Genomic DNA, 21,337 nt, shown 5'->3' with positions numbered 1-21,337 from the left:
CGTATACACACCAGAAGACAGAAGAGAAAAAGTCCATTCAGAGGGTGTTTCCACACCTGAGACTGCTGACTAGGGTTAGGGCTCCAAAGAAGGTTCTTCCAAAGGCCTCCCCGTCATTATGGTTAGAGAGCTCTTGACATCTGACCTAAGCCGTATGACCCACGTCCTTAAGCTCTGGCCTGTAAAGGCTGGGCTGGGTGAGTGAATCCTGAGCTACAGGCCATGGCTACCACGTGGATGATAATGAGTAAGGGCAGAAACACTCACGGTCATTGCCATGGATGATCTGGAAGTTCTTCACAGAGGCCTGTGTGACGCGCCCGTGGAAGTTGAGTACATAGGACTGTGTGTCATCATTCCAGACAGGCGTCTTGTTTTGTAGCTCAATGATACTCTCTGTGTTCTTATTCTGCCAGCGTGCTAGCAGCGTCTCGTGCTCCTAGGAAGGCAGCCTCCCCTGAGCCAGGCCCAGCCCTGTGCTGCCGCACCACAACCACCCTGAAGAGGGATGTGCCCTGGGGGTGGGGTTCTTAGATTTCCCTAGACCTCCACAGCTTCTTACACTGTGTCTCCTCCACAGACACAAGCCAGCTACAGTTCTGTCCACAGAAGTGCATGCAGAGGCTGGGATGATGGGGAAGGGGTGGGCAGAGACTCACGTTTCGGGGCCGGATGGAGACTCTCTCATGAACCATGTTCATGCCTGGGACAATCACACTCATCTTCCGTGGCCCCTTGAAACCTAAGACGTTTGTCTCCTGGGAAACAAACACAGAGCGAGAACTCAACACTGGAGAGGACTCTACTTACCTCACGGAGAGATGGCAGGGGCGTGGGGAGAGGGACTAAAGATGATGAGCTCGTTTCCAGCCTCTCCACTTGAATGTCTAACAGGCATCTCTAAACTTGACACATGCAGAACCAAGCTCCCCAATCTCCGCTCTGCCTAAACCAGCAACACCTACAGTCTCTCACTTAATTCTTCCATTTGTTCATTCTTGACTCCTCTCTTTCACTCACAACCCACTTCTAATCCATCAGCAAATGCTGTCAACTCAACCTTCAAATTATATCCAGAACTCAACCACTTTCTACCAGCATCACGTCTCACCAAGATGACAGTAATAACCTTTATCTGGATTCCTTGTTTCCAACCTTCCCTGCCCCCCCATCTTTTCACACAGCAGCAAGCAGTCAAGTCCCATGCTTTGCCTCCACTGTTCATTCACATTAAAAGCTGAAGGCCTTACCCTGACCACAAGGCCTCACATGGTATGGCCCCATCACTCTCCTCTCCACACTATTTGCTCTTCTCTGCACTCACTCTGCCCTCCTTGCTATTCCCCATACATGCCAGTCACTCAGGACATTAGCACTGGCTGTGTTCTCCCCTACACCTACATGGCTGGCTCCAACTTCCTTCCGGGCTTTACCCAAGTGCTACCTCAGGGAGACCCTCCCTACCATCCTTCCTAAAAGCTTACACATGCCTAATATTTCATATCCCTCTTCCCTGCTTTGTTGTTTCCTCTTCACATTCATCAGGAACATTATTTATTTTGTTTATATGTTTTATAGCTTGTCTCCCCTACCAGAGGTTTAAGGTATAAATTTACATCTCTCTTCTTCACTATTGTATCTTCAGTGCCTCAAACAGTACCTGCAACACAGCTGGGGCTCAGAAAGCATTTGGAGTTTTGGGCTGCCTCCCCAAAGGTGACCAGCAGGTGGCAGCACAGGATCATACAAAACAGCTACGAAGCTCCCAGACTGGCCGCCTTAGAAGTATCCGTGTCCAGGTTAATGGAGGTACCAATCCCCCATTTTAAAATGGAGACAAATCCCCTGTATTTATATTCCAGTTTGGTCATTTAGAATCTATAGGACACTGGCAAGTGACCCAACCTCTGAGCTTCAGTTTCATCTATATGATAAAAGATATAAGACTGAGCTCTTAGGTTGTACATTCAGTGAGATGATTATGCAAAGGGCCTTGTAGTCCATGAGGGCCTACATACCAAAGGGAGGACATGAGGGATGACCCAGGCCTCCTGTCTCCTTTCCCAGAGGCTCCCAGGCTGGGCTATATAGAGCTCACCTGGTTCCCAAGGCTCCCTGGCCAGATGGCCATCTGTGGTCTGAGCTCTGAAGACAGGGGCCACTCCAACAGAGAGCAGCCCAACTCTGTACAGTCTTGTCTACTCACAAAGCAAGATGGGAAAGCCCACAGGTTGGACAAGTCCTCCGTGTCATGTCTAACTTGGAGACTAGAGACCAGGAATGCAAGACTCACATAGCACACGGCTGCCAACTCCTGACGCAAGGCTCCACTTTCCAAAGTAGAGGATGATGCCTTCTGAGGGTTGACTCCATTGTCATAAACGGTGAACTTAGTGCCCATGAGGTTAGACCTGAAGGACAGGCAATCGATAAAGGATCATGCACCTTCTGCCCTAAGGCAGGGAAAAGCTCAGTCTGTCCCATGAGGAGCCTGCAGAACATACTGGATTGAGCCAGGAACAGACCTGGGTGGGGGGGACCCCACTCACTGAATCCCCATGTTTGATCATGGGCACAAGGCCTGGATTTGCTCTGAAGAGAATCAAAGGGCATCTTAGTTCAGTGAGGGAAATTCCAGGAGGTAAATCTGGGATCCACAAGTTTCCCTCAAGGAACAGGAGTGCTCCTCTCATGGGAGGTGAGCAAGCACAACGGCATGTTGCAAGACTGTAAAGGGGACTCAACATCCTGTAGAGAGTGGATATCACAGATGAACTCCTCTGTCCCATCCAGCCCATGGTGTTGGTCCAGCCCCGTCTCCAGCATTACCTCCTCATCTCTAAGCTTGACTTCTGTTTCCCCGATCTGGCACTCTGCTCCTCAGCAAACATTCCCCAAGAACTAGCTCAGAGCCCTTCTCCGATCCCAAGGTTGCATTCTCTTCCCTCAAGGGCTCTAGCACAGACCATGGGGACACAGCAGCTCTTCCATGGTGGCCTACATCTTCAATGACTTCCTGAGATTTTGATCCACCACTCTTGGCAGGCCTGTGCCCCACTCGCCTGGGAGCGGCTTAGGGTAGGGTGCACAAGGTCCATCCCCAAGTCTGGCTCTAGAATGGCACAGACCTGGGCCTGTGGTTGGATCTGATGGACAGACAGAATTCCATGAGCGGATCTGACCCCTAACCTAGAGCTCCTTCAGGGACAAGACATGCCCTGTCCAGGGTCTGGCCCTGCCCCTCCCTCCCACCCCTGCCTGCTTCCCAGGGGAGCGCTAGTACCGCAGTTTCCCGATGTAGCTGTCCCCTCCTCGAGACAAGTCTGTTGGGTCCACAGAGATGAGGTAATTGGAAGTTTTACTCTTCTTTCTCTTCCTTCCCGCCAAGAGGAACACCTTGGGGAATGGAGCAAAGTCACGTTCCAGGCCCAGCCTCTGGTCACAATTACAGGTGCCCCTCACACACACGACTCTCCCTTGCGTCAGCTCCTGAACATATGTGTGTGCACACACACATGTGCACCAGCAGACACAAAGGTACGCACCGACCAGGTACGGAGGCTTCTGTCCCTTTGGGGGAACTGAAAGGTCAGTGTTGGATCTGAGGCTTCCGGTCACATCCCAGCCCCGGGACCTCAGGCCATCCCCCGGCAGAACTGCAGGTGCAGGCCAACCTCACCTTCTTCCCATCCTCGCGGTCCAGGTGCAGGAAGTAGGTGGGGTACATCCCCCGATCCATCCCCTTCTTGTCCCGCGTGATGCGGCACTTGATGGTGATACCTTGGGGGGCCGGCCTCAGTGCAAACTCCTCAAGATCCTGGACCTCAACATCCCCCGAGGGTTCTGGGGCTGTTGGGCTGGGGGCCGAGGCTGCCTCCTACCGGGGAGAGAGTAGGAGCCTGATGCTCCAGAGATCTGGAGCAGGTGCAGTTGGCAGTCTGGGATCCAAAGCTGCCCTCTGGGGTGGTGGTGGTGGGAACTGGGGCAAGGTCCTTGGGACATGGGCCTGGCCATGCTGGCCCTGGGGTCAGCAGCCAGCACCTCAGCCCTTCTCCCACCTCAGCTGTCCCTGGGGGTGGAGACGGAGGATGTGGGCAGGTTCTCAGGGCCATCCTGTCCAACTCGAGCCCTACCCCTCCGCCCCCCCACTCCTGGCCTGACTGGGGAGGAGGCAGGATAGGAGGACAGAAGAGCCCTGGTCCAGAGAAGCTCCTGGTGGGCACCTAGGCCTAGTCCCAGGAGAGCCAACTATCATTTCTTCACACCCATTCCCCTGCAGCCCAGATGATCACCCTCCGAAGACTGCCGTCCACACCCTGCTGGGCAGGAGAGCGCCTCACCCTGACAGACTTCCTGCTGGTAGCAGAGCTGGGGCGGGTGTTGCTGTTTAGCTGGGAAGAACTGGAGCTATTCTCGTCCTCATCCTCCTCTTCCTCTTCAAAGCTCATGCTGCTAGAGACACCTGGGCCAGGCAGGGGAGCAGGCAGGGCCGAGGGGTCACATATACATGCCTGGACAAACACCTGTTCAGAAGCACTGAGCCACCCGTACACGTACAGCCATATGTACACACGTGGGTACACACACACACCCAAATATACGCAAGGACACATTCTCTCAAGCGCACACGTGAGCTGGGGATGCTCACAGTCAGTGTGTGACCCCGCCCCAGCTTTAGCTCAGTCCCCCCATGAGTTTCCCCCAAACCCCCAGTCACAGTGCCCAACTCCTGGGTAGTGAGGCCTGAGCAGAGCTGACCCTGTGCAGGGGGCCTTCATGACCACCAGAGGCGTCAGCTGGCACAGGCAATGGCATCTGCTTGGGGGAGGCCCAGTTCCTCACCCAGCCTGATGTGCAGGGGCTGCCGACTCCCCTCCCAGCCTGTCTGCGGCCTTCTGTCTACGCATTGCTCCCCACCTGGAATGCTGTCCCCAGCCTCACGCTGCCTCAGTGGCCCTTTCTCCAGGAAGCCGGCCCTGATCTGACTTGTTGGAGCATGTGGCACTGCCAGGCTTCCCTCTACCACCGTGTGCCAGGGACTCCCTCAGGCAGGGCTCACGGAGGTGCAACTCTGGGCAGCAGGTTTCCCGGGAGGATGTGCCCTGCCTCTCGGCATTCTGGCTCTGCTCCCCGAGCTGAGCAGGTACAGGGGAAACATTGTGCAAAAGGAGCTTTTTCAAAGGAACCAAAGGGAAAGGAAATCTGTCTCCAAACCCAGACCTCCCTGGGGACAGGAGATGGAAGTAGGGAGAGAGGGCTGGGCTGTGGACAGGTTGCTCACTCCAGTTCACATCTATTTCCCTTAACTTGGCCTTATCAGGGGCCCCTACACCCAAGTTTCTCATTGGTGTCCAACTGTGCCCCCCTACCAGGGCCTAGGAGGGACCGCAACAGACACAGGAGGACCATGCTCCTCCAGAAGGGTACATCTATGAACCTGGGACTGAGCTTTGGGGGTGTCACTGAAACCCCACAGGGCTCACCCTTCCTCTGCATCGTGGCACGGAGGTCCTGCCCGCTGGGCTGTGCGCCCCCACCAGCTGCCGTCTCCCCTGCGTCCTGGGCGTGGTCTGACTGGCCCACAGTCAGGATCTGCACCGGGCCTCGGGCCTCACACTTGTCTTCTGCCAGTGCTGCTGGCCCGCTGGTGCCTGCAGGCCACGGACACTCCTGAGTTCCGTGGGGATTCGGGGGGGAGGGAGAATCTGGATTCTCAGACATCCTTAAGGTGGGTGAGGGACGAGTGGGGAGACTCTCTGCAAAACTTTATTTGCAAAACTGATCTTTAAAAAAAACTAATGATTGCTGCCAGCCTGTTAACGATCGGTAAGCTACGAAGGGACATGGACTTCGTTTCTTCTGCTGTTCCCCCAAGTTAGCTGCCGAGGGTTGGTTTGAAATGCTTCACATCCCTATGGAAAAACAGCCATCTACAAAACCAACTGCACAGTGAAAAGGACAAGATGGAGAACAAAGATCGATCGTGACCAGACCCAAGGCCACCACTCGTTCACAGACGTGACCAGCTCCTGGTTACCAGTGCTGATCTCTCTCTCTCTCTCTCTCTCTCTCCAACACAGGCACACCCGTGCTGCTCGCTCACTCACGCGCGCGCTCTCTCTCTCTCTCTCTCTCTCACACACACACACACACACACACACACACACACACACACACGGTAACTCATAGACATCATTCGAAACATATGGGGCCTCCTGAAAAAGGTGGGGTTTGGCATACACTCGCTTTCCCACATGGAAGATCTCCCGTCCCACATCACCCAGCCCCAGGTGCCCAAGTAACAGAAGGCCTGGCCCACACAGGTGGCAGCTGCCCTGCCTGGTTGGGCTGTGCGCCAAATGCTGCTGTCAGCTCCAGAAGCCTAGGAACCTGGACATACCACTGTCCAACCATGGCCCACAGGCCTGGCAATCACTGGCCCCTGCCCAAGGGTTGAGGACACAGAGTGTCTAGCCAGCAGAGACAGGACTCGTGGCAGGAGCCACTATAAAACTGTCCTCGATCTCTGGGGATCTTTTCTGGAGAGAGAGGAGCACAGAGAACAGACTGGTTTGTGGGCCCGGAGGCTGGAGTCAGGACTCGAGCAGAGAGTGGAGGAAGCCCACAGGGCAACCATGAGCACTGCACAAGGATGGGCAGGCGGCCCAGGAGGCTGTGACACCTGCTGCAGGGAGCGTCCTGGGGCAGGACACAGGCAGCTGGCCAGGCAGGCACTCAGGCCGGGTGGGGGAGGGACTTCCCAGGCCTGACCCAGCCGAGATGCACGTCACTTCTGGCAGCAGGCAGAGCTTGCCCACACCCACAGGCCAGCGCAGGAACTCCATGAGCTAGACGAAGCCTATGAGCCAGCTGGGTGGGGGCCTGAGTGCCATTCCGGGCCTTCGTGGAGGCCTCCCGCCCTGTCCCTTACCTCCAAGTCTGGAGGAGAAGCCTCCCCCCAACCCTCCAGTGGGAGCCAGGCCTCCTGAGGAGGGCTGTAGTGGAGGCAAGCCAACCTTTGTGCTTCCCCTTCTTCTCCTTCCTAGAGGCCCCGCCCTGGCCTCCTGCTGCTGCGGCTGCCTTGGTTCTCTTGGCTGAGGCTGGTGCTGTTGGGCGGGCAGCTCCCAGCTGTGCACTGGTAACTGGGTCGGCCTCTTGAACTGCTCAGGAGAGAGCCAGAGAGAGAGCAATGGGTGAGATCTAGGTGAGAGCAGAGGTCCAAGTGGAACTCACTTCTCAGCACAACATTTCCCAGGGCTGCACCACCACCTGAGCCCCACCGGGGCCTCTGAACCACCCATCTTGACAAGGCACAGGGGCCCAGGGCAGGCTGGGCCGGAAGGAGGTGGCACCCCCACTCCAGTGTGATAAAGTCACAGCAAGCTGGCCCACACCATGATCCATCAAGAAGCACTGCAGTCAGTCTCTGGGCCAGCAAACATTCTGAGCCTGGGCAGGGGAAAGGAGAAGATCCGGAGAGTGTGGGTCACTGAAAATGGTGAAGACAGAAAAGGCTGCATCTCCTAGTAGAGCCCAGAACTAGCAGGACAAGCACGGCGGGGAGCCTGCGCTGGCCCTCACAGGACAAGTCCGCAGGAGCCTGGATGCTGGAGCACCCCCAAGGCAGGAGAATAAGTCTGGGACATGAAGAGTTGCACACACTGACAGAGAGGCCTCACAAGATCACAGCTGGATGGCCTCCAAAGTCTCCACACATCAGGACCCCAACCTGCTCAGAGTCTCTGAATGACTTCTCAATGCTCATAACATGAAGATGACCAACATGCTCTTGTGAGTCTGGCCCCTCCAGCTCCCCTCCACTTGGCCTTGGCCTTAATCTCACACTCCTCACTTCTCAGGAGACCCAAGTCCCAGCCACACCAGGCTCTTTCAGTGCCTTGTGCACCCGGTCCTCCCTCTTGCCACAGAAGCCTTGCTCCAGCTGCCTGAACCGCCCTCACTATTGACTGTCCCCTAACCCCAACTGAACTCCCACTCAACCTGTGCCCTCCTCAGGGAGGCTTTCCCTGACCCCAGTCTGGGAGTAGGCTCTCTGCCATTCACTCCCAGAGCCTGGTTTCTTTCTGCAAAATACACCTGTGACTATCTGTTTAACTCTCTCTGCCCTCTGAGACCTTAAGGTTCATGCGTGAACAGAGACCACACCTGTTTTGTGCTTACCCAGCACCCTCAGCCTCTAATCCAGAGCCTAACATAAACCAAGCCCTCAAAATATATTTAAGAAACAAATATTTAACATGAATGAGCATGGCCAATAAATCAAAAACCACTTGCTGGGATAAACACTTCTGATTTACGTCAAACTCCCCAATCATCCTCTGGAAACCATCCCATTGTACTTAACACCAGGAGCCAGCAGAGGGCAGGGCGGGAGACAGCTAGGGCCGCAGGTGGGGGTGGCAGGTACTCTAGGACATCCCCAGCCCAGGCCAGCCAGTCACCTGTGAGGCCGCCTCCTGGGGCCCTGCCCATTGCTCAGAGCTGGGCAAACACTGGCCCTCCCAGGCAGCAGGAGGCACGCAGCCTGGTCTCGAGTCTCAGCAGGGAACAGCACTCAGCAGACTGGACTACAGTGGAACACACAATGGCCGTTTCAATGTTTCAAAGCCCCGAGAAACAGAATTATCCTCACTTTGCATTGGGAGAAAACAGACCCAGAGAGGGGAAATGACTTGCTCACAGTCACAAGTGAGCAGGTGACCTATGGTGGTGCGACCGGAAGCTGTGTCTTGTCACATGGGAGGCACACTCCCTCCGGAAGGGCTGCTGTCCTTCTGCGGGCCTGGCCCTGCCCCGGGCACACAATCTGTACTCAAGAAAACAGCTGCTGAAACAGCTGCATGGCAGTGACTTACGAGACTCCCAAAGCCTCAAGATGCCTGAGCATATGCAGGGGCCCCGGGCTCCAGGCCCCAGCCTCCCTCGGCCCGCCTCCCTCCACCTGAGCTGGGAGCCGCAACCAGCCTGAGCACACCCTGATGGGGTGAGCCCCTCGCCGGCGCAGGCAGGAAGTCCCTGAGGGGCTCCCCAAAGCAAAGCCAGGGTATGAAGCCACAGCACAGGGGCCTGCGCAGGCTGACCCAAGGGCAGATACCTTGGTAGCTGGTGCTGCCACTGCTGCTGAGGTAGGACTCCACCAGGGGGGCCTGCTCCTCCGACTGCCGGGCCCGCCGGCTCCGGGGCCGCCCATCCGCATTGGCCTGCACCATCAGGGGTTCCTGACGCTTCTTCTTCTGCTTCTGCTCCAGCAGGGCCCGCTACAGAGGCACCGGACAGGCAGGGAAGTTGGCGGGCCCTGAGAGGGCAGCCTATCACTTCCGCCCAGAGGGCAGGTTCCCAACTGGGATCAAAGAGAAGGCCCTGCTCGTTCAGCTCGGTTCTAGAGGTTGCGATGGGATCCACAGCCCACTCCGGACCAAGGTACCTTGAGACTCAGGGTCCAGGAAAAGGAGGCAAAAGTGAGCCCGGGGAGTTGCCCTGGCAGGACCCCAGCACAGATGTCCAGGGTTCCACCTGCAGTGGTCCAGCTGCCTATCCCACAGAAGCCCTGGGTTCTGGGGCAATGCTAATGCTGATCTGGCAGAGAGGGCTTGCCTGTCTTCTGTGAGAGCCTCCTCCTCCCCAGACAGAGCCACCCCAGGAAGGGAGACGATCCTCCCTCCCCACCCTTGGAGACTCAGGCCAAGACGCCAAATGCTGACCACGCCTCCACCTGGCCCCAACCCCACTCACCTGCCGGTCAAGCTTCTGCTGCCTCAGGTTGCTGCCCTCATCATCTAAGACACTGCAGAGGGAGAGAGGGGCACTAAGGGCCTGCCTACCACATGCCAGGATGGAGCCCAGAGCCCACCCCCAGCACATCTGCATTCTTTAAACCCCTCCTGTCATGACTCCTGGGTACATAGGAGAGGGAGGAAGGGTGGAGCCACCCTCTGGAAATTGGCTCCAGACAAAAAGGTGTGAGCCATATTTTAGCCACTTTAGAGCTTTCTCCTGCTGGGATCCCTGCTGATTCAAGGAATTCCTAGTCAGCCTGGCCCCAGTAAGTACAGGAGGAGACTTTCCCTTTGCGCCCATGAGCAGGAACATGCCTGAGATCCAGGAAACCTGTCCCAAGGCACCAGGCAGAAGCTGGGCCCAAGGCTGGGCTTCAGAGTCAGGCGCCCATCCATTCCAGGTGCCTCTCGGATCTCACCAGCTCTTCCCCTCTCTTTCCATCCTTTCTGGAGGAGGCTGGATCCTCTGGGGCAGACACCTTCCCCTTCTGTTCAAACTCCTGGCTCTCCGGGTGGCAGAATGGAGGTGCCAACACTGCCCACTCCCCTTCCCCACTTAAAGACGGTTGAGGGTCCCCTCATTTGGGAGAGTGAAGCTAAAACACCAACCAGTCCCTCAGGGCAGGGCTGGGTGGGCATGTCTGCAAACAGACACAGCATGTCAGCACATAGCCCAGCAACCAGCCAATATGGCGCAGGGGGCACCAGGGCATCAAATCCTTGAGTCCCTAAGGTCTTAAAACAGGTAGCATCACCTCACATACACCAGACCTGCCTCCCAGGAAGGTAAGCATAATCAGCGAGCTCCAACCACTTAGCCTTCCTTCTCGTCCAAGACACATACATGAGACCCAAGCCCAAATTCTATAAAAGCCAAGGTTAAGGGGTAAGATTGGAGCCTGAGGATCTGAGTCCTGGGAATCCCCAGGCTGCCCTGGCCCAGTTATGCTGGAGCCTGCCCCTGAACCAGACCTGTGTGGGCACCTGCACAGGCTTGCCTGAGTGCATCAGGTCTGTGTGTGAAGCTCTAAGTGTATCTCATGCATGTGAATACACGGGGATGTGCGCAAATATAGGAGTACATCTACGTGGATAAGCACATACCTGGATATCAATGCATGTAAACACCTGCGTAAGAAGTGGGTGTGCTTGTGTGCAGGTGAGTACAGTGTGCATGTAAGGGGGAAAGATGAGGTCAAGTCGCCCCACAGACAAGGTAAAGCCATTTCCACCTCCTCCTGACAACAGCAGCTCTTTCTAGCTGGACCAATCATTGACTTGAAAGGACCCTTCAGCTCATTCAAACTACCTGTGCATCCATCTACTGGGGCAGCCGGGCCGGGGCGGGGGGGGCAGGAAGTCCACGGATTACACAGCTCACTGCCCACCTCTGGCTTCACCCACACACCTCCCTGGCCACAAGCTATAACGACTGCATGTTTTTAACTGGCAGCTGTCCTACCTACTTGAAGGCCTTTCCTGATACCCAGGGACTGCTGTACACTCAAGAGGAGCCCTAACTGTGACCTGGGGCCATGCACAGCCTTATTCACCAAAATCCTTGGCTGCCAGAGCACAAGAGAAAACACTACTAAACAGACATGCTCGAAGTCAAGGGCTTGGCCCACCTAAAATAGTCTAGAGCTGCATGTGGGACTCCCTGAAGGCATTGCCAGGGCCGAGGACAGGGAAGAAGCTCCTAAAAATGCAAGCTGTCTGGGACAGTGAGTGCCCCATCAGAGAAAACAGGCATGACGGGAGAGTGGCAGCAAGGGTCTTGAAGAAAGGATGATGGTACTAGAGTGAGCAAGATGCCTGGGGGCCCTGCCAGGTCTGAGAGGCTACATCTCTGCCACTGGTCTCTCCACCTAAGTCAGTGGTCTGACTGAATAACACCAAGGCAAAGCGTCTGCTCCCACAGACTTCAACAGGTCAGTCCACAAACACCACTGTCTACCCTGGGCTGCTGCACGAGCAATGCATATTCATTTATAACTTCCCGGATACAGATGGAGACTGCAGTCTGGACTCCATGTGGCACCTGGCTGACAGAAGCGACAGGGCCTGAAATCCACCCGTGCTCTGCTTGCCAAGCTCTGTGCCTGGGTGCACACGGGGCGGCCTGTAATCTCAGTCACGTGCCAGTGGCCTGGCTACAGGCGACCGTGTCACCTCTGCCAGACTGCCGGCTCCACCTCCCGCCAGCAGGAGAGGCAGTCTCATGGCTTGCTGGGATGATGCGAGTCGCTCGTACTTTCACAGGGCAGGGCAGAGGGCACTCATCTGGGTCATCCTGGCACTGGGCTTGCTGAGCAGGGCAATGAAGTTGCCTCCCATGGTGCTGACACTAAAATCTAGGGTCATTTAGAAAAGGGGATATCCAGGGGCGCCTGGGTGGCTCAGTCAGTTGAGAGTCCGACTTTGGCTCAGGTCATGATCTCACAGTTTGTGGGTTCGAGCCCTGCGTCAGGGCTGTTGAGCCTGTTTCAGATTCTGTGTCTCCCTCTCTCTCTGCCCCTCCCCTGTTCACACTCTGTCTCTGTCTCAAGAATAAACATTAAAAAAAAATTTTTTTTTTAAAGAAAAGGGGACATCCATCTGAGGGTTAAGCTGACATTAGCAAAGCCACCTCCAGAACTGCTGGGTCACACTGGCAGCTGGATGGACAAAAGGTGGCTCCAGCCATGGTGGCCTTGCTGCCCAGTGCCTCTAATGTCCTTATTCGTGCAGGAGGGTACATTCCTACCCCAGGCTACTGTCCACTGCCACGGTCATTCTATAGTCACACCCAGGTAAGGAAGCTGCCTTCCTCTTCCTCTGGCCCCATCTCCTTTCCCTGATGGAGGAGAAAGATGAAGAGCTGCAGGCTTTAGCAACAGTGATAAGATTATAAGCAGAATGGACTTCACCACCAGAGATGGATGGATGAACAGAAAGATGGATGAACTAGGGGTAGGCTTCTGAAGAGATTCCAGAAACTCAGCCTGGAGGTGCCTAGAGAGCCATCCACCATGCCTGTTGGAGCAGCCGTGGGGGCGGGGGGGGGGGGGGTACGTGCAGGCTGGGGGTGGCAGTTGGGAGAAGCAACTTGTGCCCGGTGAGTCACAACGTGCCTGGCTGAGCAAGACCCACCCAGGAGGGCCGGCAATTAAAGGACCTACATGGAGTGGCTCCGACAGCAGGCAGCAGCAGGTACAGCGAACAGGCTCCTGGCACAGCACTGTTTCTAGGAAAGCCGCAAAGGCACGAGGCGAACCACGGTCCCCCAGCAGGGATAGGCTTGCACTGCCTAACCGCAATGTATCCGGGCACACGACACCCGTCCCTGGTGGATAACGGAATCCCCGCAAACCCCAGCTGCTGAGGAGCACAATGACAACAAGGATGGCTGTCTCCAGGGAGTCAAGGAAACCCCTCTCACCTCCTCAGCAGGCCCGGGCTCCACCCCTCCAGACAGCCCTGCCTCTCAGCTCCCGCTTCAGCACCTTCCTTTCTCACCGACACTGCCTCTGTCTGATGGGCACTATTCTAGGCAGCATTAAATGATAACCACAGAGGAGACAGTAATGGCTTTTTAACAACTCGGGCTCCAATTATGGAACCACTGCCAAGCCCAGGCTGCCAGCTGCAGCCCCGCCAGGAGCCTCGGACACTGATGGATGGGGCCTCCAGCTGACCCTGGTGGCTCCTTCATTACAGGCATCTCCTGCTGGGGACGAGACCAGGGAGACCCAGGAAAGCACCATAAAATGGCTATGGGCACTGGGGCCTGACTTGGTAATCCAGAACTGCTGGGGAAATTACCCCAGAGTCAATCTCACCTCACCCTCGCTTCTAAAACAAGAGATGTAATGATGCTAATGCTCAGCCATACAAATGAGGACCACGAGCCACATTGGCTCATGAGGGTCAGAGAAACCCAGGCTGCGGCGTCCATCAATCCATCCACTCTGCCCAGGACCAACAAGGTAGCCCCTTCACCTCCCAAGGAGAGCCCCTCCATACCCTCTTGCTTCCCTCCAAGATGCCCAACAGATATCTGGAGAGAAAACTGTGCTTGACAACAAATGAGAACGGGGCACTTCTCCCATGGGATGGAAGGGCCAGACAGGGACAACACATTTAGGAAGCCGGTTCCCTGCCTCTCATCTCAGACGCCACCCTACATGCTCAGCTGACCCACCAGAGCTGACCAGAGGCCTGGGGGTCAGGCTACCCAGGGACAGGCCCGTACTCCATGGCCAATTCACTCTCCCCTTTTACTCCCTCATTCCTTCCACTCAATCACAGTGGAAACTACCCCTGTCGGACCCAGGGAATCAGGGAAATGGCCTACCAGAGTTGGAAAGACCACCCAGGGGGCCAGGCCACAACCCCTGTACCCAATGCCAGACTCCCCTACCCCCACCCCGGCACATTCAGATCTGTGGCTTTCGTTGCTTAGTGGCTGCTTGGAACATCATGGAAACAGTACGGCTGGGAACAGAGGGAGCCCCAGAAGGAAGAAGAGTCCCAGCCTCCCCGGATGGACCCTCTCCGTTCCAACCGCTGATTCCCAAACTTAGCAGGTGCGTTAAAACTGCTATGGGCACTAGGGCCTGACTTGGTAATTCAGAACTGCTGGGGAAATTACCCCAGAGTCAATCCCTCACTGCACTCTCTCTTTTAAAACAAGAAACGTAGGTGATTCTAATGCTCAGCCATGCAAATGAGGACCATGAGCCACAGCTGGTGCTCTCTAAAGAACAAAAAAGAAATTGGAGAGTTGCTGGAAGTATGCAAATGCAGCCTTATGTTCAGATGGGGGAAGAAATTATAGCCTGCAGATCAACGAGTCTTATGTAGGCCCCCAGGTTAAGACAGGCCAAGTGAGCAGCTAGAAGACCCAGTGACCACCAGGAGCAAGCCCAGGCCACTGTCAAGTCAGGGCACATGCCCCCAGACCTATCAGGGAAAACAGGAGGATAGCACAGCCAGGCTTCCACACGGACTCGCAGGGACCAGTGATGGTCACCCATGGGCACGATGAAGCCACATGAATGGCATGCTTCTCCAGTAAGACAGACACTCAAAGATCTTTGCAACAATAGGGCATGCCATAGTCAGAGAAGGTTTCTAGCATCCTGCTTGCCCTGGTTGGCATGTTTACTGATGACCTAAAGACAAGGCAGGCCTCTCAGCAGACTTCAAATGACGCAAAGTAGAAGTGATACTAAACTGTTCATTAAGACAGTAGGGCTTCAGGGGCACCCGGGTGGCCCAGGTCATGATCTCACGGATCCTGGGGCTCTGTGCTGACAGCTCAGGCCCTGGAACGTGCTTCGGATTATGTCTCTCTCTCTCAAAAATAAACATTAAAAAAAAATTTTTTTCTTTTTAAAAAGACAGTAGGACTTCAGAAGACACTGGAGAGCTAACAGAGTCTAACAGAAACCTAACAGGAGAAGGTCATGTCTCACATGTGGGTCCCCGAACCTAGGTCTTCCCGACACAGGCAGAATGGGGGACACAGGGCTTGACATCAGCCTGATGAGACTTCAGGGTTCTGTTTACAGAGGCCTCAAGGTGACTAGTCAGTGAGCCAAAGCCATTCCCCGAGATGGTGAGGACTCAACGTCAGCCACGGCCCCGGGCCAGGAAGTAACAGCCTCCCTCCACTGCTGTGGGACAGGCCACACCCTGCAGGCTGCAGGTACCTCTAGGCCTGTGCTGGAGGAGGGCAGAGACCAACCTGAGTGTACCAACAGGATGCCTGCTCCCCAAGTCCACTCTTTCACCCCTGTGTTTCCTTCTCCTTCTGCCCTAAGCAACATCAGGAAGACTTCCCAGGGGGGTTTGGGCGGGGAGTGGAGAGAGATTCTGCTCCTCGCCCCTGCTGCCACAGGCGAAGCAGCAGGCCACAGCATCCAGGGCGCCCCAAGGCTCCCCACACAGGCAGAACTGAAAGAGTCAGGTCTTGCTTGGTCAGCGGCCATTCCACTCTCCAGAAAGCGTAGTGAGGAAGTGGTGAGAGGACCCCAAAAAGAGCCAAGAGGAGGGAACACCCAGAGGCATGCTGAGGCTCACCCCAAGGAAGAACTTTCTACTGGTCATAGCCATCTGATGGCAGGCTACTGCACAGAGCATTTGCACGGAGGACTGGACAGCAAGGGCCCTTCCAGCCGAGCTTCTCATTCTCTAACCTAGGCCCACACTCTTCCAGAAGTATTCCTTTTTCTGAGAGGGGAGTACTACATCCCTCGGGTGTGCTGACAACCTGGGTGTGGAGCCAGGAAAGCCGGGAAGTCCTAAAAGCTATCTGGGGATGCCTCTTTGATTCGAAGTAGCAGGCATCTTGTCTATGCTGGCTCATGCCAGGCACACAGCCAAGAACCAGATGAGGTCCCTGCTCTCCAGGAGTTCAGGGCCTGGCTGGAGACACACCAGACAACGGCCGCACGACCATGCGGACAGAGCACTGAGGACAGGGGCTGGCCAGCACACCCCACTCTGAATACTCCACCTGCAGCTCAACAAAGGCTGTGAAGTCAGGAATGAAGGGCATTTAATACTCAAGAACAACACAGACGGACAGAAAATGGCAGAAGTGGAAATTATTAGTAGTAATAACAGAAACATATCAAAAGGCAAAACGCTCTTCTAATTGTTCAACTTTATAAACTAAATGGCTCCCTTCTGAGTCAGAATGTGAGATTAATCCATAATCATTGTAAACTGAGCCACAATTACCCTTAAGAAGATTATCACCAACTGGCGTCGCTTAGAAGAAAATGAGCCAGGCCTAGGGAACGCAGGTGCAACCATCACAGAGGGAATAAAACCCCCACCAGGAGAGCTAATAAGAAATCGACCGGCTTCTCTCCCCCAAACCAAATAACACATTCCAGTTCTGACATGCTGTGACATCAGGGGGGAAACCTCATACCAGGGCGCGTGCACACGTGCCCATCCCCCTCATCTGCAAGTAAACTGCCTTGCCAGTCTTCTGCCCCAGTTTTCGGTGATCACACAGGCATGTGGCTTTAACTGCAATCAGCAGCCCAGTTAACGCAAGGAGGCAATTTGCATCTCCTCCTCTCAGCCCAGGCCTCCCCATTCTGGAAGTCTACACCCAAAGTCCAGTGCCGTCCCAGGCTCGGTGCACGCTCAGAAAGACCCCAACAAGGCACGAGAGATTCGGGCAACTTCTGACTATAGCCTGCTCCCAGCTTGAGACCCACCCTCTTGGCCACAGAGCAAAAAGGCAGGGGTGACAGAGCAATGGGACAGCAAGCAGGCAGGGCCACAAGGGTGCCAAGCTGCTCCTCAGGGGTAGTCTGCCAGGGTGATAAGATTCTGTGCTCCAGGTGCAGTGTGCGGGCCCAAGAAGGGGATGGGGTGATGGAGTGGTTGGACCTGGGCTGGAATAAGTGCCAACTCACTCCTCGAAGGATGCCAGTGCCCTGGGGATTGCTGGAGGACAATGCCACTTCCCAGAGACAACCCCACTTCTCCAGGGCCCCCTTTCCTAGGGGCAGGATTAAGACTCCCCTATTTGAGACAGACTTTCTCTAAGACCTATGCACTTACTCTATGCATTGCTTTGGTCTTTGGCTCCTGGGAGAGGCTTCCTTGAACCACGATCTGGCCCGGCACCCAGTTGGCCAGACCCTAACCGCACCGTCGTGTCTGTAAGTGCTGTCCCTTCCCTCCCTCCGAAGTTAGTCTGTGGCCACCACCTGCCACCTGCTCCTCCATACTCGTACTCCCACAGCACTGGAGGCCACTCAGCCCACAGGCACTACCCCAGGCACCTCCGCTGGGTGGCTAGAAAAGGTTAATGATACTCCTTGTGGCTGCACCCCCTCAGTACAGGTGTGTCAAGAAAGCCAGGATGTTCCAGAAACTACCTGTGCCCCTAGCCTGGATGCCCAGTGTAGGGTAGCAGCTCTTCTGAGTCAGCAAAGCCCCAGTTTCCTGATAGAAATATCTCCCTGATATATGGGAGACTCTGAGGTGTGACTGCATTAGGTCTTCAGGAAATCCTAGGAGTGACTTGTGTATGTGTGCACGTGGGTATGTCGGTGGGAGGAGCACCCACAAATTCTAACTTGGGAAACCCTAAAGCCCCCAAAGGAGCTGAGATTAGAGACAACAGTTCTTAAGAGAAACCCTGAATCCCCAGGCCAGTTGACAGGTGCTTGTTTGCAGAAGGATCTGCTTTTAACAAGCCTCAGGCGGTTTCAGCTGGTTTCCATTTTGGATGCTGTCTGGACAGACTATAGAAGAGCTCGGTCAGAAGTATTTCCTATCAGTGACTGGACTCAGGTCCGTCCCTCCCCAAGAGCTGGCTGTTACAAGGCGGGTCCTGAGGGTCTGTTCCTACAACCCATGGGCCTGTGCACCTAAGCAGACACTAACATAGTGGACCCTAGCAGTCCAGCACCTATTTTACACACATGCCTCTCTGGGAGGCCTAGAGACAGCCCCGTAGCCCATGGCAACCAGGAGCCAATAGGTGGCCAAGGATCTGGCGCTGCCATGACGATGAGATCTATTCCAGTGGTAACGGAGAGAATGGAGTGCATGGGGGAAAGGCCTGCACCTGGGTGAAACCCCCCACACTCCTCCCCCACCCAGACCTCCACACAAGTAGCAAAGCCCAGCTGTCCTTGGAACAGACCAGAGTCTGGGAACACAGGGTGGCTGTGCTTTCTGTGTTTTCATGAGTGTTCTTATGCATGTAAAGGCAGTTCTATGTATTGTGAGTTAGTGTGCGTCCAGGTATGGACCTGTTAGCAAGTGGATTTCTGAGTCTCTGAAAGATAGGAGTAGTATCTGTGAGTGGGTAGCAGGTGTCAGGTATCGTCCCATACAGGATGTGTATGTGCACAGATAGTAGTACACACGTGTGAGCCCAAGAATCAGTGTGGGGGGAGACGTACAGGGTGCATGTGTATATAAGCAGCCGGTGATCTTGGTTCAGAATAACTGTCTCCAGGAATTCATGCTTTGAGCGTGTGAACCGACCAGCAGGATCATCTCTGGCTGGATGCACTCACGGAAGGTGCATGCCTGCAGCTTGTACCGGGGGGTCTGTCCACGGCTACACTGGCATGTGACCCGGTGCGCTGGGCCTAGGAGGGGGCTTAGAGCAGTGCGCTCCTTCCCCAGGCGGCCACATGGCGCTGCCGGACCCAACAAGGGCCCACACAGGCCCAGAGCTCTGGACCCTTTCAGCAACCCCGGCGGACGGGAGATGAAGCAGGGCAGCCAGGTTCAGTCCGCCCGGGGCCCAAAGTTGGGATAGGAAGGCCCAGCGCCTCCAGCCCGCGCCCGCAGTGTTGGATGGGATGGATATGGGAGCCCTGCGCCCCGGGTCGGGGTGGAGGGCACCCTCGCCCTCAGCGCTGGAGGGTAGTGGGCCGGGCCCGCGTCCCGGAGCCGAAGGGGAGGTGGGACGGGCTCCCGCGTACCTGTAGGGAATCCAGTCGGAATGCGGCTTGGAAGTCATGTCTCCCGGGGGCGGGGCGGCGGCTGCGGCTCTGGAAGCCGGGGCCCGCGGGGGCCGGCGCGGGGACCCTGCTCAGCTCCCGGGCCGCCCCGGGCCGCATCCTCCCGGGCCGGGGCGCCGGGCCCCTCCGAGGCCCGCGCTGCACGCCAGGGCCCCGGCCGCGGGCTCGGCGAGCGGCTGCCTGCGCGGCGCGACGGGCGAAGCGGCGGAGTGCGCGGGGCCGCGGCGGGCGGACGGGCGTGCGCGCGCGTAGAGGCGAGAGAGGCCGGCCCCCACGGCCCGGCGCTGCTAAAGGGACTCGGTCCCGCGCCGACCGCCAGAGTGCTGCGTGGCGGCCCGCCCCCTCCCCCCTCGCCCCGCCCCGCCCCCCGGCGGAGACCCCACCCCCGGGCCGGCGCTGGTGTTGCCAACGCCCCCGCCCCCGCGCCTTCCCGGGAGCCGCGGGGCTCCAGCTCCACACACGTGACCGTGACCGCGCCCGCGCCCACCCGAGGCTAAGACCAAAGCCGCTGGGCGGGTCCCTAGACCTCCGAGCGTCAGTTTCTTCCTCTGTGAAGCCGAGATAATTCTAACTCCTACCTGCCTTCCTAGCATACCTATCTCCGCTAAGAGATGGGAACCGCTGCTCAGCTCGGGGGTGGGAAGAGGGATGGGGGAGGGGAGGGGATCCTTCGGTGCCGGAAAGGATTGCGGTCTGGAACAGAAGAGGTCCCAGGGAACCCGCTGGTCCAAACTCTGGAGGCTGGCCTTCCCTTCTTGGCCCCTTCCACTTCCCCACCCTCCCCACCCCCTCACAGGTCCCCAGGGAACCTCTGGTTTTCTGTGAAGGAGCTGCTCCCTAGCAGCAGTAGTCTTTCTCCTCTAAGCTATAGCCGTCAAGGAGAACATAAACCGTCTATTGCATTCCCAGCCCTTATGAATTTATATTATTTAAGCTACACAACAGCCTTGAGAGGCAAGTGTTTTATTTCTATTTCTGGAGAATAAAGCCTCAATAGTGCTAAGATGCCCAAGGACAGAAAGCTACAAAGCGATGGAGCTGAAATAGAACCAGGGTCTCTGTCCTCCAAAGCTCTTTCTAGGGGCTACACTTAAAAGAAAGCAAAAACTTCTTAACAAAGGTCATCTTAAAGTCTCTGAGTGCTGAGGAAGTCTTGGCTGTGACTCACATCAACTTTAAAGCAAGCCGTGGCATGATGAGGTGAAGGCTAGTGAATCCACAGCCGGCTGACAGAAGCAGGGAAGCGAGGACAGGTGATCTGGCAGCGGTCTGCTGAGGGGCACTTTCTTCCCACTACATGTGGGTGTCCTCATGTGCGCCCTGGATTCAGCAGCGCACACACCCGGGTAACCATGCCAGAAGAGGGTCTGTGTGGTGACTCCACGACACGGCGGGGGGGGGGGGGTGGGGGGGCGGGGGTGTCGGAGGTGGAGAGTGTGAGAAGAACCAGCTCCGCTGAAGGAGGGCCCCATCCTGCTGCCCTAGGTCCACGGCCAGGATTTCCCATCCCAGGCTTTCCTCCTGGCGGCCTTGCCCATTAACTATAAAAACAATAACCAAATGTGTGGAGCATTTGCTGAGCTCCAGGTGCTATCTCTACGCTGTAACTGATTTCATCCTCACAACCACCCCAGGAGGGAGATGCTATCATCATACCCATTTTATAGCAGAATAAACTGGGGCACACAGAAGGCAAAGATCTTGCCCAAAGCCATAGAGCTACTCAACGGTGAAGCTAGGATTCACACACAGCAGTCTGGGTCCACAGCCCTTGCCTTTCGCCTCCTTCCTCCCTATCACCGTTCGTGCAGTGCACATGGATGCACACCCAGCCTCCTTCTTCTGATTTCTGGAGCGCACGACAGGTTAGATCCATCTCTGTCTGGTACAGCATTGACACTCTCTGAAGGCTGTGACCTCTGATTATTTATCAACCTCCAAGAGCTATCCCTGTCACAGGGGACAGAGGGCAGACAAAAGAAATCACCTCAGAGTGAGTGCAAGGGGGCAAAAAGCAGGGCTGTTTCCTTGCCTGCTGGGACATTT

The 21,337-nt window shown here is 56.0% G+C and overlaps 1 protein-coding gene across 3 annotated transcripts in view; it reads right to left on the bottom strand.

The window, feature by feature from the left end:
- TUB (TUB bipartite transcription factor) overlaps positions 1–21,337 on the bottom strand; it is an 88,211-nt gene that overhangs the window by 4,583 nt on the left and 62,291 nt on the right. The window contains exons 1-11 of one of the 3 annotated variants that reach the window (XM_043580564.1): positions 19,253–19,425; positions 9,754–9,805; positions 9,116–9,278; positions 7,017–7,160; positions 5,484–5,651; positions 4,341–4,462; positions 3,680–3,877; positions 3,284–3,396; positions 2,294–2,411; positions 660–758; positions 268–439 (exon numbers count right to left, since the gene is read on the bottom strand). In XM_043580564.1, the coding sequence (XP_043436499.1) occupies positions 268–439; positions 660–758; positions 2,294–2,411; positions 3,284–3,396; positions 3,680–3,877; positions 4,341–4,462; positions 5,484–5,651; positions 7,017–7,160; positions 9,116–9,278; positions 9,754–9,805; positions 19,253–19,290 (1,387 nt within the window). In that variant the 5' untranslated portion in view covers positions 19,291–19,425. Of the gene's footprint in view, positions 1–267; positions 440–659; positions 759–2,293; positions 2,412–3,283; positions 3,397–3,679; positions 3,878–4,340; positions 4,463–5,483; positions 5,652–7,016; positions 7,161–9,115; positions 9,279–9,753; positions 9,806–19,252; positions 19,426–21,337 lie in introns of those variants that run through there. The other 2 variants (XM_043580563.1, XM_043580565.1) reach the window with 2 other exon arrangements.

This window comes from Prionailurus bengalensis, chromosome D1, assembly GCF_016509475.1.
Source record: "Prionailurus bengalensis isolate Pbe53 chromosome D1, Fcat_Pben_1.1_paternal_pri, whole genome shotgun sequence".
Lineage (NCBI taxonomy): Eukaryota > Metazoa > Chordata > Mammalia > Carnivora > Felidae > Prionailurus > Prionailurus bengalensis.
The sequence above is the reverse complement of the archived record's forward strand: the minus strand, read 5'-3'. Positions and strand labels throughout refer to the sequence as shown.